The sequence below is a fragment of the Thalia democratica genome, chromosome 5 (assembly GCF_965202585.1).
Source record: "Thalia democratica chromosome 5, ktThaDemo2.hap1.1, whole genome shotgun sequence".
NCBI classification, from domain to species: Eukaryota; Metazoa; Chordata; class Thaliacea; order Salpida; family Salpidae; genus Thalia; species Thalia democratica.
Window position 1 is genome coordinate 9,835,747 of NC_139169.1, and position 16,518 is coordinate 9,852,264.

The following is a 16,518-nucleotide window of genomic DNA, read 5'->3' on the forward strand; positions in this document are numbered from 1 at the left end:
TTATTGACTTTTTTTTCTTATATGAATATTTATAAATGCATAACTGCATGAGAGTATTAAAAGTATGCTTGTGTATGCGAAATGTTTTATAAATTAAATAAGTTTAAACTACATTTGAATTAGATTTACTCGAGCAGTCAATAAGCCCGACTTAGTAAAAAGAAAATATTATTATAAAAAACTGAAAAAACTACTGTACGTTTGCATTTGTTTTATATACAGATTACAAAAAACCTATTGTAAAAGTTTCAGCTTAAAATTTTTAATGGTCTAATTAAAAAAAGAGAATTCATTGCGAAAAAATTCAAAATACATACTATTTAAAATTTAAAAATTGTTTGTTATAGCTGTTATAGAAAATTAGTTGACTTAGTGATAATGACTTTGTTTTAGATCCTGTAACAAATATACGTTTTAAATTGTTTTATAGTACAAGTTAGCAAACTGTTGATTGATGTAAAACATTCATAAAAAACTATCACATGTTAATTTTATTTTACTGTTAAACGTTATGGAGTGTAAAAGTTTTGTTATTGGAATTTTAAAGATTTAAAACTCAAATTTTAAATGTTTTAAAAAGTTTTTACTTTTTTATACTTGTTATCTATTCCCTGATACGTGACTAAGTGAAAGCAAATGTTGTAAGTCAGTCAAGCAAAACGCTGACGTTTAAAAATTTTGAGCCAATCAGAGGGAGCCAGCAAATAAAATGCTCAGATTTGGCAGTGGTTTCTTATGAAAGTGAGTCACAAAAAAAGCTAAGTGTGTTGTTTATTCTTAATGTGCTCATCATAAAGCTTAAAACAACTGCTGAAGACATTTGAAGATTTTAAGAAACTTGGTTGTTTGGTAAATTAAGCTATATTAAAAAGAACTATATATTTTTTATAATATTTTATGCATTATGCTAAGTTTTATCGTATTTTATTTAGTCAACTACCTTAAAAACAATTTAAATTTGCTAAATAATCTTTTAATTTCATTAAGTTACATTAAGTATAACTTATGTTAGCAAAGAATAATGAGTTAAATTTTTAGTTGAATTAGTAAAAGTTACTTAAAGCTTATACTTAAATTCAAATTACATTTTTTCTAACTTTTAATAGTCATATAAGGTCTAAATAAGATAAAAAAAGTCTTACCCTTGTAATTTATCGACATGTTTTAATATTTGTTGATTATAAAATATTTGTGGTTGTATACCAAACATTGAGGTATTAGTTTAATTTTATGCTAGAAATTTTCTCATAAATGTTATGGTATGTTATAAATGATTTAATTTTGACTTCAATTTTTGCCTAAAATTTTACCCATTTCAAACTGTTTTAGAAGTAGAATAAATAAACATGAAATTGTTGGTTCTTTTGACCTTCTGTTTTGGACTGGCCTTCGGTTCAGATGTCATTGACTTGACAGATGCCAACTTTGATTCTGAAGTCAACCGTCACGATTTCATCCTTGTTGAATTCTTTGCCCCATGGTTAGTTTCGGTTTTGCAATAAATAACTAAAACTTTCAACTTAATATTTAAACTAAATTTTTAGTTAAACGTTTCCATTTGAAATTTTTTTTAGAATTAATTTTCTTCTAGCTTTTTAACTTACAATAGGGTAATATTAATTGAAATCTGATTATCTGTGTTAACTTAACCTAACCATGAAACAAATAATTAAGTTTTTTCAATCACATAAATTTTGTTTTTTATCCTTGCTAAAACATAAATTTTTATTAAAAATGTTAAGTTCTATATGACTTATATATCATTATGTCTTGAATTTTAAAAAATGCAAATCAATATTACTATATAATTAAAAGTTAAACAACATAATGTCACTAGTAATGTTGTAGTCAACAAAAAGTTAAAATGACTTAATCAGTTTTTTAGTTAACATATAAGAACAAAAATTTTCAGGGTTGCCACATAAATTTAAAAAGTTTTTAAAAACTCAGATCAACTCAAGCTTAATGATTTAATTTTAACCTTAGCTAGTTTGAATACTTTTCTTAAATCCCAGGCAAGTTTTTATGACATTATCTTTATTATAATTTTTATATATGTACTTATTAACTCTTTTTTTGTAACTTTTATGGTGTTTTTAGGTATTTAACCTTAGTTAAGAGTTTTTTTTACAATTTTTGATCATATCATTTTTTATCAAGTATCTTATAAATTTAGGATAGCTTAAAGCAAAGCAGGGGGGCTTTTTGCCTCAAATAATGAATTTGTAAAACAAGTAAATCTTGAGTTGAAAAAACATATGGTAAACTGCTCCAATATAAATAAAGTTTTTAGGTTGCAATTTTACAGTTCACCAAATTTATGAAGTTACCATTTTTAAATTGAAATATTTATATATTCTAAATAAAATTTTAAGTTAGTAACCTTATGTACTGTAATTTTTGGGTAATTTCCTAGGATGATTTTGCACCAATATTAAAGTGAAAATATTTTACACTTTTAATTTTACACTATGATAAGACAAGTATAGAAATGAAAAGCTCTAAATCTTAAATAAATTCTTGGTTAATAAAAACAAAGCTACCGATCAAGGGTAAGGGTTAGGGGTATGAGTGATAGTAAAATGAAAACTAATAAAAATTGTTTAAAAATGAAAACTAAAAGATAAATTAATAAAAAAAAAAAAGCTACAGATCAAGAATGAGAGTTAGAGGTAGCACTGATAATGGAAAAAATAACATTACAATATAAATTATTATGAAAAAAAGAATACTAAAAAAAATAAATAAAAACACAAAAAAAAGTTACCAATCAAGTCTAAGGGTTAGGGTCAACAGTGATGATAAAAAAAATAACTATATTATAAATTATTTAAAAATTTTTCTTTTCAAATTTGAGTTATTGTGTACCTTATTTTTCAACTCTATACTTATAGTATCAAAGTTTGAAATTGAAAGTGTAAAATATTTTCTTTTTGATATTGGTGCCAAATCATCCCAGGAAATTACCAATTTTTGTTCTGGTTTATCACATAATTAGTTACAAATTACTATTTGAATAGTTTACTCATTCATAATATTGTAATAAAATATGATTTTCTAATCAAAATTTTTATAATCTTGACTAGAATGATAGTTATGATGTTTAGTGTTGGTCAGGTAACTGATAAAAAGAAATTATTAAAAATTAGTTGTATTGGTATGACAATTCAAATTCCAACAATTCAATTCTTGAAAAAAATATTAAAATGAATATATCTCTAAAAGTAATATAAATTTGAAAAAAACAAAATCTACAAGGCACTTTTTCTTTTTTTTGCAAATTCTTGAATATTTTTTAAGATATTTTAAAATTATTATATGTTTTGGTTTTAAGATTACAAATAAAACAATCTCAACTACTGAAGGTTTTAAAATTTTGTTTTTTTTTAATTTAGTTGTATAAATGCTATTTTCCATGAGTGTCACATATCTTTTTTAGATTTTTTAAGCACTGATGAGGTCTTTGACCTAAACTTAGTTTGTAAAATAAATTCTTAAAAGAATTAATTTATATTTTAAAATTACTAAAAATAACTATGTTTTTTACTTTATTTAAGCCATATCTCAAAAACTATTTAATGTTTTGCAAAAAAATAAAAAAGGCTTGTAGATATCTATAGGACCTACATATGAATTTTTATGTTTGAAAAATATGCATAACTTTTTTAGTAGTGGCACTTTCAATTTTTTTAAGAATTTGAATTGTCCAATTTTAAACAGTCGTTCACCCAGTTGTGTTACACTTCAGAAAATAGAAAATTTCAGTATTTATCATAAAAGTTAAGTCATGAATTTATAAAAAACTCATAAACAAAATAGGTGTGGCCACTGCAAGAAATTGGCACCAGAATATGAAAAAGCCGCAACCAGACTGAAGAGAGAAGACCCACCAATTCCCCTGGCCAAGGTTTGTAATTGTAATATATTTTATTCAATGTATACTTGAACATTATAGTGTATGTGATTTGAATATTAAATGAAGTTATTATTATGATCATTTCCCCTGGCAAAAGTTTGTAATAATATCAAATAAATTATAAATTCTGACCATTATCATTTTTGCTTGCTAAGGTTTGTAATATTAGTATTTAGTTAACTTATACCCACTTTTAAACTTTTCTTAAATGTCAAATTCTTGTTAAGGCCATGAAGGGATGATAAATAACTCATTTTTTCCCTTATCCCATTTCTTAGAGACATAACTAGGATTTTTTTTACTGTTTATAACTATTTAACGTTCAAACAAATTTTTATGTATGGTCATTTAAAGTTTAAAAGTAAAGTAGGTTTCTTATGAGAGGAGAAAACTAAAATGGTGAATATATTAGTAGTAAAATTTTTATTAGATTTTTGATTCATTTTAATCTATTTAACTTTTTGATAAAAATTAGCTTAAAGGCAAAAATTATACTTCAAAAAGTTGAAAATCATGTTTATCAGTTAGAAATTGACTTAACAAAACCTAAGAAAGGCATTAAAGTTTTATATGAGGTATCTTTTGTATAAATTGCAATGATTAAAGTTTTAAATTCAGTTTAAATTTAAGTGGCATAAGATAGAAAATTATATACATTATAAGTTACTTGTAACTTTTGTATACCAATTAAAGATTGACTATACATATCTAAAAGTGCTCAATTTGTATATTGATTGTTTATTGATAAATTTCAATGTTTTAAAGGCTTTAAGTTTCTTTTAATTTACAAATAGATTTTTTAACCTAAAAAATCTCATTTTCTATAAACCAATTTAAGATTGACTGTACAAAATCTAAAACGGCCTGCAAAAAGTACAAAATTAGGGGCTTCCCTCAAATGAAACTCTTCAGAGGGGAGAACAAGCCCAAAAAATTCAAGGGCAGAAGGACCAAAGGTTTACTTTTGTGAGAAAGAGTAGACTAATTTGCTGTGATTTACAGTAGATATTATTTTGTTTTCAGTGTGATAAATTAGGGTGTGGATTAAACAGAAAATTCTATTATGATTTTGAATAGCTTGTTTTTTGTTTTATACTATTTTACTATCAACAAAAACTTTTCTTTTGGAAATGAGTTTGACATTTTTAACTTAAATAAATGAATATCAAGTAAAGTTTTGTAAACTTCCTCAAAGAAATTTTACCAATTTAGAATTTCAAATTAAACATTATTAATCAATTTCAAACTTGCTTTTCATTGGTTGTGGAGTTTTCATGTACACAGAAATTGAAAAACAGCTAATAAAATGTAACTAAACATACCAGTTCTACTTAAAATAACTTTTTTTATAAACTGTTTTCCCTGCTTTTCATTGGTTGCCGTGTTTGTTAGATGGACTGCACAGCCAACCAGGACACTTGTTCGAAGCACGGAGTCAGCGGTTACCCAACTTTGAAGATGTTCAGATCCGGAACAGCCAGTGATTACAACGGTCCCAGACAGGAAGGTGTGACGAGCTTGTAGTTGTTTTATACATTTTTTATTTCGCTGTTTTCATTTAGTATTAATACTTTTTATGTTGTGGTAGTTTTTTAGGATTTTTTCTGGGTTGCCTAAATTTTAAGGTATTTTAGTGTCTAGATTTAATGTGTAATTATTATTAAAATGAATTTAAGATGGTCAGTTGTTTTAAAAGTTGCTATGAATAATGGCTTTGATATTTTTAAGATTTAAGCTTAATGTTTGAAAATTAAAATAATTAGTTTTCATAATCCATAATTATATACAAGTAAACTAAAATTATCTAACAAGTTTAACAATTTGGAATTATGATTGAAACAAATTGATTGTAATTAAATTAAACCACTACCATTCATAAAAACACTAATTTAAATTCAAAATTTTAATCACATTTAAGGCCATAGGGGGGTAGGCCATGTTTTTTACAAGTTGATCTTATTTTATAGAGTTTTTACTAAGCTTCAAGTTGCTTTTTACCGTTTTTAAAAATTCGAATTAGTTTTTGAGATATCACCGGCCAAAGTCGGGCCGCATAACAGGTTCCTTATGGGGAAGGAAAAACTAAAACGGCGAAAAAAGACTAATGCATTCAAAATTTATCTCCTCCTTCATTTTTTAAGCAATCTTCTTCAAACTTTTACAGTCTATTTTTTATACAATAACAAAAAGACGTTATTTGTGACTTTAAAAGATTTCAAGTAAAAATACCTTTTTTTTGAAAAAAAAAATTTTTTTTTGATAAAAAATCACTTTTTTTTTATTTTTGTCATAAAATTTTTATTTTTCAAAATTATTAAAATTCACAAATAACGTTTTTTTTCTCATAATGTAAGGAACATTTCCTGAAAATTTGAAGAAGATTGCTTGAAAAATGAAGGAGAAGATAGATTTTAAAGCCCGTTTTTAAAAACTCGAGAAAAATGGCTTTAAAGTTACCCTTTATAAAGACAACCCTTTATATAACCGGTCATAAAAAAAAAGTTACTTAATATTTTTAAAACCTAAAAAAAGCATCTGAAAGATTATGAAATTTACTATAATATAAGTCTATATGTTATTTTTGGTCAAAAAATGGCTTCTACCCCCCCTATGGCCTTAATAACTATTTTAATTGTATCAGTGTATCAGATTTTAGTAATTATTTATTGTATTTATTTTATAATAAGTAATATTTTAAACTACTGAAGTGTTTTAATTTCAAAAGTTTTACTGGTATCAGTTGCTACCGGATTAATAATATCACAGACTATATAGTTTCAAAATTTTTACTGTTAATAATTGCTTCAAGATAAATAATATCACAGACTAAATATTTTCACTGTAGTATGTAATTAACTGTAAATACATTTAGATGGAATTGTCAAGTTCATCTTGAAGCAAGCTGCTCCAGCATACAAGGAACTCAACACCCCAGAGGCACTCGAAAAGTTCTTGACCTACCCTGATGGTGTTGTAGTTGGTTAGTAATTATTGTTATTTTATTTGTTTATAAATTTTGACTTGCAAAATTCCTTATCTTCTCCAATGTTATTGTTGTTGGTAAGTAAAAGTTTACTTTTACACGTATTATGTTAGCTCCTATTTTATATTAAGGTTCAGTTCTCATTGTATTGTTGTTGATAACAACAATTTATAAGGTTAAAAATATAATAATATCTTTGAAATTAATTATGTATACTCGAAATATTAAGGAGTTAATTTCGTTTGATATTTCAAACATTAACTAATGACAAATAAGGCAAAGTTATAAAATATAAGTGATATGTGTATACCATAACTTATTTTCAGGATTGCTAAAGTTGTACGGTTTATATCATTTAATAAAGCCACAACAAAAAAAAGTAAAGTCTACTTTAAACTACTTGAATAATTACAGTTTACACAGTATAGTGGCCACTTAAAAAAAGAGTACTATAGGCAAAACACACTTGAGCTTTTTTTCAAAAGTGTATTCTTTGTTGCCCGTCAATAGTTACAAAAAAAAAATACTCCTAATAAAGTAATTTCGAAAAGCATCTTCATGTTTTTGTAAAATAATGTCTTAGCATATTTTTCAAGATTTGTCTTTTTTATAAAGTAGATAATTTTAAGTTATACAGATTACCACAATTTTACTCAGTCAGCAATAAACAGGGCTCGTGCGCGTCAGGCTAAATCAGTTTTTTTGAAAAAAGTTGAAAAACGTCAGGCTAAATCAGTTTTTTTATTTAAAAATTTGAGAATCTCAGTTTTTCTCAGTTCAAATGCTTGAAAAATTTAATTAAAAACAATTGAGAAATCTTTTTAAGATCAATTTGGGATGTAAATTTATTTCTAAATAAAGATTTAGTTATTAAAGAAAAAAATCAGTCAGTATTTGTTAAAATAAATGCTTAAAACCTTTTGTTGAATCTCTAAAAAATATTTAAGAATCTTCATTATTTTGTTGTGAGTAGATTATATATGTCATAATTATGAAAATTCGTAAAAAATACAGTTTAAGCATTACAGTTTAGTTCAACAACTTAGCTGTTTTTTTAAATTTGTTTACATCAGCTATGTTTTTCAGAGCTTAGTTGGTTGAACTGTTTAAATTTCTTATTTAAAGGCTATTTCTTATTTACCGAATACTTTTTAGATTAAAACTCTTAGCAGTTTATTCATATATTTTACTGTTTGTTCAAAGTTATTAGAGATATTATAACACTAAAACTTAGCTTATAGATACAAGTACTTAGTTTTGTGGGAGTACAAATTTTAGGTACAATTAATTTTTCTTTACACGAACAAAATATTAAAGGTTTTTTTTTTTTTAATTTAAGTGTAAGCTTTTTAAATCTGATATGACATCAACAATCACTGTATTTATTAAGTGTTTAGGATTTATAATTATGTATAAATTTAAAGCATTTTAAAAAATACTATAATAATTTTTTTTTACTAATTTTATTAATTGTGTAAGGGTTTGTATGTTTAAAATTTTCAATTTTAAAAAACATGACAATGCACGTAGTTTTATTATAAATCTTTTGGTTATAATGTTTTTACTTAGTGCTAAATTAAATTGAACAATTGTGTTTAGTAATATATATTAAATTTTTACACTAGTAATAGATTAGTTACAACACTTATTTTAAACTTATCACTGAATTTGTTATGTTAAGGGCATAGGGGATTCAATCACCATTTTCACAATATAGTCTTATTTTATTGAGTTGTAATTAAGCTATGAGTTGCTTTTTGCAGGTTTTTAAAGCTCAAAATATTTTTGAGAAAAAGCTGGTTGAAGTTTGAGATTACAATAGTACTAATCAAGACCCCCCAGTACCTAAAATGACTTCTAAAGGGGAGTTTCCTTACTTTAATAAAATGTCAGGCTAAACTGGTCTCAGTCAGGCTAAATGAAAAAAAATTCGCGCACGAACCCTGAATAAATGTTTTTTTTAAAGGATACTTTGCTTTCAAGCCCAGTTAAAAAAAAAGCTTTTATAATTTCTAGTGTATTTTGAAAGCTTTGATATTTAAATAAATGTTTTATTTTGTCACACAGGATACTTTTTACTTGAACACAGTTGGGTAAAACCTTTCTAGGAATTGATATTTATTTACTTATTTAAATAATTTTTTATTCTTATAGTATTTATATATTTATGTTTTATTATATTACAGAATATTTCTTACCTAAAAACAGCTGGATGAAAACTTAGTAACCTAATCTTGGTAAATTTTATAACTTTTGATTTTAATAATATTCACACAGGATACTTCTTACCTAAACACAGCTGGGTAAAAACTTTCCAGAAAGCAGCCGATTCATTGAGGGAGGATTACAGATTCGGTATTGTCACTAACGAAGGCATGCTTGCCACTTACAAAAAGTTCGTTTTTATTGGGGTATTTATCTAATTACTACTATATTTTAATTATATTTTTGACAAATAAAGATACCTTTTTGCTTTTAAATCTCGAAATTAAGTATATTCAAAAGTTCTCTATCATTATATAAGCACTTATCATTAAATATTTAAAAAAATTCTTTTTAAAGCTTTACAGCGTTTGAAAGCACGGTAAGGGTTTTATTATTTATATTTTTGTTGAATTATTAATAATTCAAAGCTTGTCCGGCAAATGCCTTGTTCAGCTAATCCAAAAACGAGTGATTTGTTATCACTTTTATTTTTTTGTTTGGTTAAAATCCAAAATTTTAAGCTGTAGAATTTTTTTTTCACTATTTTTAAACAGCTTTTATTTTGTGTTTCTGCAATTTTAAAAGTCGATAAGTTTTGCTAAACTAAAGAATAATTTTAACTTAAATCCTCATTGATTTATTGATTATTAGTAACTCAGTGAAAAATATAAATCAGTTATTAAAGTATAGGATTTAATCTTTAAAGTTAAGGATTGTAATTTGTTTTTGTAAATAAGTGTTTATACAATTCAGCATAATTTAATTTCATACACTTATTTCTAAGCTATTAAAACGCTTCTAAATAAGTATTATATAAGTTTTAGTTTTCTGTTAACAATTAATGAATTTTAAATGTTTTTCTTAAATATACTTTTATTTAGATAAACAACAATTTTTGATAGTTTTCTAAAATCAATTTACTCCAGTTGATGTTGTTTTGTACATCTAAACTAAAAATTGTATTAGAATAAATAGTTAAGTGTTTTGAAAAAACCTTTTTAGTTTATTCCATAAGAACGCTGTTAGCTGAATAAACCACTAATTCTTTAACAAAGAAAGTTCTTTCATTTCAAAAACCAAAAAAAGTAATTTCCCCTTAATAAACCAAAAAATAGGAAGTTTTAAATGAGATTTACATATATGTAGAGTTAGGTTATTTAACTTGATAAATCAAATCTTTCACTCTGAGCCCACCTTAAGGGCTTTATTAATAAAAAAGTTTATTTCAAGATGTAAAACTTAAAGGACTCTAGTTTCTTGTCTACGCACTCATCAGCTTCAAAACAAGTTTAAAATAAAGCACAAAACAAATATAAAGTATATATAAAGCTTGTATATATAAGTAATATAAACCCACTTTAAATCATTATGAACAAACTATATTGGAATACAACTGAAAATTTAATTTTGCCTACTTCATTTAAAAGATTATATCTTTTTAACACCATGTTTGTTTGTTTTTATATTATGTATCTTTCTGAAAAATTGTTTACTATAAATACCATTTTACTGAGCAAAACTTTGTCATATAAACTAAAAGAAGCCTTAAAAAATAACTCTATCAAACAGGTAAAATGTTTAATAAATCTGTGGAAGTATATCCAATATACTACATAATATAATCTAAACAATAAGTTTAAAATTGTACTTTATTTATTTTACCAACATAAATATTTAACATAATATCAAGCAATTTGGTAAAAAGTTTTTCTTATTTTCAGTAATAGTAGTAATACATGCATTATAATAAAAATCATTTCCTCACAGCCAAGTAGTGTTCCACCGCGCCCAACGCCTCCAATCAAAATTCGAGCCAAGCGAAGTCGTCATGCCCGAACAAGCACCAAACAAGGCTAACATGGGTGAGTGTAGAGTCATGTATAATTTATCGAATCTTTACAACAGTTTTTTATTTTTCAAGTTAGTACAAATTATTTATGTCACAGTTCTGTCAATATTTCTAGAGCTGAATTATGTTTAAAAAATTTTAACTTTATCAGTTCCCTTAAATTAAGATTAAGAACATTCTATGACTCATAGATGCGCAAAATTAGTATGAGCTAGGGGGATTAGAGTAATGTAGCTCTTGTTTTTAATTGACTATTTATTGTCTTTACAGATTATTATTTGATGTTAAATAAACTAAAAAAAAAACAAATCAGTATTCTTCATTAACTTCAATATAAAAAGTTATCTTTCATAAAGAAAAACAGCTTTTTGCAAATTAAACAAGCTTTACTAATGAAATAATGAATTGTTCTTCACATTATAAAACAAATTAACTATTCACAGGCGAGTTCGTCAGGGAACATTTCTTCGGTAAGTGCGCACACGCCACAGCTGACAACTTCGGTAAAATGGAAAAACCACTTGTACTTGTCATGTACGAAGTTGATTACGCCAAGAACTTGAAGGGCACCAACTACTGGAGAAACAGGTAATATTTGTTATAAAGTTTTTGTATTGATTTGCAATCTTTAATTTTTATGTTAAGGTTTTAAAAACAGAGAATCATTTGTAAAAACTGTACTTTTTCTTAAAAAAGGTCTTGAAAAGTTATTTTTTAAATTTTGTAGGGCAAAAAGTTCAAAGTTTACAAATGCATTTTTTAACAAAAATTTCAGTTATCGTATTTCTTTTTGATCTATTTCAATTTTAACTGTTTCGAAACCAATATAAAGCAGCCATTTTTATGATTTCTCCCTAGATCACAAAGTAATACAATATATATGATTAACTTGTTTTAACATCCAAATCAAGTAGTAACTTAATAAAGTATAATTTACAAACAGGGTAGTGAAATGGAGCAAGGAATACCACGATTCCATGACTTTCGCCATCGCTAACAGGGACGAAATGTCGGGAGTGCTCCAGCTCACAGACCTCCCCAAGAACGCAGATGGCGCCAAGCAACCCAAACCCGTTTGCGTCATTGTCGATTCGAGTGACAGGAAGTACATCATGAAAGATCTCGTTGGGTTGATAATTTTTTATAAAGAGTTATATTGATATTTATATCAAACCTGTTTGTGTTATTGTTGATAGTTCAGATAAGAAAGATTTCGTTGCGTTGGTATTCTTTTACAAATTTTACAAAATTATGGAACTTAGATATCATTAAAGCTTCTTAATATAATTTAAAAACCATATGTTTCTACATTATGTCGGTAATAAAATCAAGTAGATAAGCTGTATTATAAGTTTGTGATACAGCTTATTATATATTTTAATCCATTAAACCAGTTTTGCAAAACACATAGTTTGTAAGTGGTATCAAATTAAATTTTATATATTTTTTAAATTTTAGAACAAATATGTTCTTGTTAATCGTAGCCAAACTAATGAATAAGCCAAAATCACTAAATCTTGTCAAAATCATAAATTGCTAATTTATAGTTTCCTGGAGTATGCTTTGGCTAAACAAACTTTTGTTTGCTCAACATTACAACGCTCTTTACTTGTTATGTAAATATTAAACAATTAGCTTGTCATTGACGTTTATAATATACCAACTTTTGTTAGTTCTGCTCACTTAAAAAGTTTATTGTATATAAAAGCTCATTGACATTTATATGCGAGCCAACTTTGCTTAATTTCGCTTAGTTTTTAGTATTTAATAAATATATATTTTTAATTATATAAGCTGTGGGTAACAAATATGGTTTTTTTTAGGAAGTTTTTAAAGTTATTTGTTGATTCTAAAACAAATTTAAGTTTTTAAAACCTGTTTAAATACACAAATATAAATAAAACTCAAAACATTTTTGTACATAGCAAGTTTCAGTTTTTCTTCTTCAATTGTTCTATTGTATGACTCATTTCCTGATTAATAATTCTCTTTGAAAATAACTTCCTCACTCAAAAGTTGTAACGTTGTTACATTAATTCTAATAAGTTTTATATATTTCAATACTAAATACACAAATATAATTTTTATCTTAGTCATCTATTATATTTTAATAAGTTTTTTTAATCTAGTTATAGTGATTAATAAGTTTTTTAACGGTTCAAGTCATAAAACATGTAGTTTTTTGCACTTTTTTAATTTGTGTAAATTTTAGTATTATAAAGATGATATTTCAGTAAAAAATATTTGTACATTTCAACCACAAGCATAAAAATATAACTAATAAGTAATATAACAATTTAAGAGCAAAGACAGCAATTTTAATAATATATTAAAAGTCATAATAGTAGTTTGTTTCAGCAATTAAAGTTGTACTTGTTACTGAATATTACCTTATTTTATTATTATTATTAACTTTTTACTTATATATTATTATTCAAACAGCAAAGACACCTTCCCCGCATTCTTGGCTGCTTTCAAAGAAGGAAGTGTTGAACCTTACATCAAATCTGAAGAAGTACCAGCTAGTAACGATGCAGGTAAAAATATTATATTTATATCAAGTTGCAAGTTGTTTTGTGTTTTATCTTTTTTTTAACATTTTTATGGTATTTTATCTAATATTAAAAACAAATGTAAACCGTTAGTTCTTTAATAAACCATATCCCTAAGTTTTTTCATCTCGAAAGAAAATACTATCTTTGTAGGGTTTAAAATGTATTAAACAAACCTTTACTCAACTAAACTTGTGTAAAGTTTGTAATAAAAAAGAAATTAAAAGGCTTTACTATTAGTAGTGATATGAAATTTAAAAAAAGGATAATAAAGCTAGTACTATTGAAAAAACTGGATAAAACAATCAGTCAACATTTAAACACATAAAATTAAAAGTAGTGATATACAATTTAAAAAAAAAATAATAAAGCTAGTACTATTGAGAAAAAATGTTGATGAAACGATCAATTAACATTTAAAACACATCTACATGAATTAGAATTGTAATTAAATTATATTTATGTAACATGAATATTTCTACCAGGAGTCAAAGTAGTAGTAGGCAAGACATTTGACGAGATCGTCATGGATGAGAGCAAAGACGTGTTGATTGAATTTTACGCTCCGTGGTGCGGACACTGCAAATCGCTCGCTCCTAAGTGGGACGAACTCGGTGAAAAGGTGGGGATTTTATTTCTATTTTTATTTATATTGCCGTTTTGAAATAATACAAAAATGTTATTGTACCTAAAAATCCATGAAGAAGTAGTTTCTGATAAAATTGACAAAAAAAGCAATAAATAAGTGAGAATTTTTATAGCCATTATATTACAAAAAAGTTATGTACTGCTGTGGAGCAAAGGTAATTTAAGAGTTCTAACGTGTCTATCATGTATTTTTCAACTCAATGATTTAGAGGACAGTATATTTTGAAAAAAAAAACCTGGGAAAACATAGAATTTTAACAATTTTCACATGTTTAGTAGTAAAATTTCGTTTTGACTAAAAATGTTTCATATAAATAAATAAAAAAATATTGTCATTATCAAAATTTTTTTTTGTTAAAAAACATATTTAAAGTAGCTTTACAGTATTTTTTCAATTTTTTGTTTCATTTCAATTCATCAGAGTTTCTTACTTAAGCTAAACTTTAAATTTCAAATAGACTTAAAAATGTGTACTTTTTAAAACCTGGAAGAAATTTGGAAAACCTTGAAAAATTAATAAAAAAACGTGTGGCAACCCTGATTAAAGCAACTATCTGTTCAAAATTTTTACACTTTAAATCTTAACTATTTGTGTTAGATTTTTATAAATTAAAAAGGTAGAACAACTTCTTCAAATGGTAATCTTTAGTAATATTGCAATGACTATTTCTATAGTGGTTCTTATATAATAAAGTTTTATACACTATAGATGGCCGATGACAACGATGTAGTTATCGCAAAGATCGATGCAACAGCAAACGACTCCCCGTCACAATTCGCCGTTTCTGGTTTCCCAACCATCTACTGGGCTCCCAAGGGCAACAAGAAGAACCCCAAGAAGTACCAGGTATGTATTGTTATAAAATTATAAAGATGATAAAATATTTTTAAAATTATGACGTGTATGTCTTTATCTTCAGGTTAAGAGATTGTTCGAAAATAATTCACCCTAACAGTGAAATTTTCGCTTTTAAAGTATTCATTTCTTCAATCTTTAACTAAAATAACTGTTGAATTATTAATATATATTTTATAATTTAGGATTTTGTAATATACTACTTAAACTACTGGTTATTTACAAAATTTTTTCTTGATTTTAAAGTTTTAAAATAACTTGATGACATTAGTATTTAAGATACGGATTATCTTGAATACAATCTTTGAAAACATGTTTGAACTTTTTAATAATTTAAAGTAACTGTTGAATTATTAACAACTTTTTTTATAATTTAGGATTTTGTAATACTACTGGTTATCTATAAATGTTTTTTAAATTTAAAAGTTTTAAAATAACTTGATAACATTAGTATTTACGGATTATCTTTATACATGTTTGAACTTTTAAATAATTTCTTATTAATTAACAGGGTGCCCGCGAAGTCAAGGACTTCATGAAGTACATCAAAGAAAACAGGTCATCGGCAAAAACCGAGTTATAAATGAATAATATATATGCATAAATATATGCAGTAGAATGTTTCGAATTAATAGGGAATGTGAATGAAGCCTTTATTTTTTTACTGATTTCACAATATTTATATTTAACATATGTATCAAGTTTCTCATAATTTTTGTAGGATTTTCTTTTGTTTGCATTTTTTATTTAATTCTTTATTATTTTTATAAATATGCTTTTTCTAGTACCACACACACATTCTTTACTTTGTGTTTAATAAATTTCATGTCAATGAAACATTTTATTTTTGTTTATTTCTGTAAAACATATACGAATGTTGTAAAACTAAGTTGGAAACATCTACAAAATAAACACAAAATAGTTATAAATATAATAGTGATACTAACATAGATATAGTTATATTTTTATTATGGTTTAAAAAAAAATTATACGCTATGATGTTTAAAAAACCACAGACAGAGATGTCTATTTCAGGAGGAGTTACACATTTTTTTATTTGAATGATTATTAAATACAAAAGATTTGGGTGTCACTTGTGCACGGTGTTAAAGTACGCACTTGAAAAGGTACGCACCCGCGTAAAGTACACATAAAATTTTTTCTGTTTTGTTTATTTTATAGTGCTGGCGCGTACCTTTTTAGATGTGTACTTTGTACACAAGTGACCCATTCTCAAGCTGTTTATTTTAATCTTCAGCAAATGTTTTTTTTTAAAAATATTTCTAATGACCTGATTAGTTTTTTATTTTGTAAAGTACAACTTTTCAGTTGTTTCAAAATTATACATAAAGACCGGGTTTGACTAAATTTATGTTGGTAACCATATTTTTGTTACCAACATAAAATTGTTAACAGCAGAGCCGTAAATGTAGATCCCCTAATCTAGTAGTTGTAAAACTAATTCTCTCTATTCATCAGTCGTATGTCGATTGGAGTACATAAAACTGT

General features: G+C 25.5%; 1 protein-coding gene across 2 annotated transcripts; it reads left to right on the forward strand.

The window, feature by feature from the left end:
- Window positions 1-1,333: 1,333 nt before the first annotated feature.
- Window positions 1,334-15,840, forward strand: LOC145835376 (protein disulfide-isomerase A3-like). 2 transcript variants are annotated; one of them, XM_082942939.1, is made up of 12 exons: window positions 1,334-1,480; window positions 3,820-3,907; window positions 4,755-4,872; window positions 6,789-6,896; window positions 9,177-9,294; window positions 10,872-10,966; window positions 11,397-11,541; window positions 11,897-12,082; window positions 13,396-13,490; window positions 13,991-14,127; window positions 14,863-15,000; window positions 15,521-15,840. In XM_082942939.1, exons 1-12 carry the CDS (start codon window positions 1,347-1,349, stop codon window positions 15,590-15,592), a joined length of 1,434 nt encoding a protein of 477 aa, XP_082799065.1. In that variant the 5' UTR covers window positions 1,334-1,346; the 3' UTR covers window positions 15,593-15,840. The 2 variants fall into 2 exon arrangements, with proteins under 2 accessions (XP_082799065.1, XP_082799066.1); XM_082942940.1 differs by lacking the exon at window positions 4,755-4,872 and adding an exon at window positions 5,309-5,423.
- Window positions 15,841-16,518: the final 678 nt, after the last annotated feature.

Excerpts from the sequence above, each read along its gene's own strand:
- LOC145835376 (XM_082942939.1), top strand. The coding sequence starts at position 1,347 with ATGAAATTGTTGGTTCTTTTGACCTTCTGTTTTGGACTGGCCTTCGGT. Across the intron at positions 9,295-10,871 it reads ATGCTTGCCACTTACAAAAA|CCAAGTAGTGTTCCACCGCG; the intron begins GTTCGTTTTTAT and ends ATTTCCTCACAG. Across the intron at positions 15,001-15,520 it reads AGAACCCCAAGAAGTACCAG|GGTGCCCGCGAAGTCAAGGA; the intron begins GTATGTATTGTT and ends ATTAATTAACAG.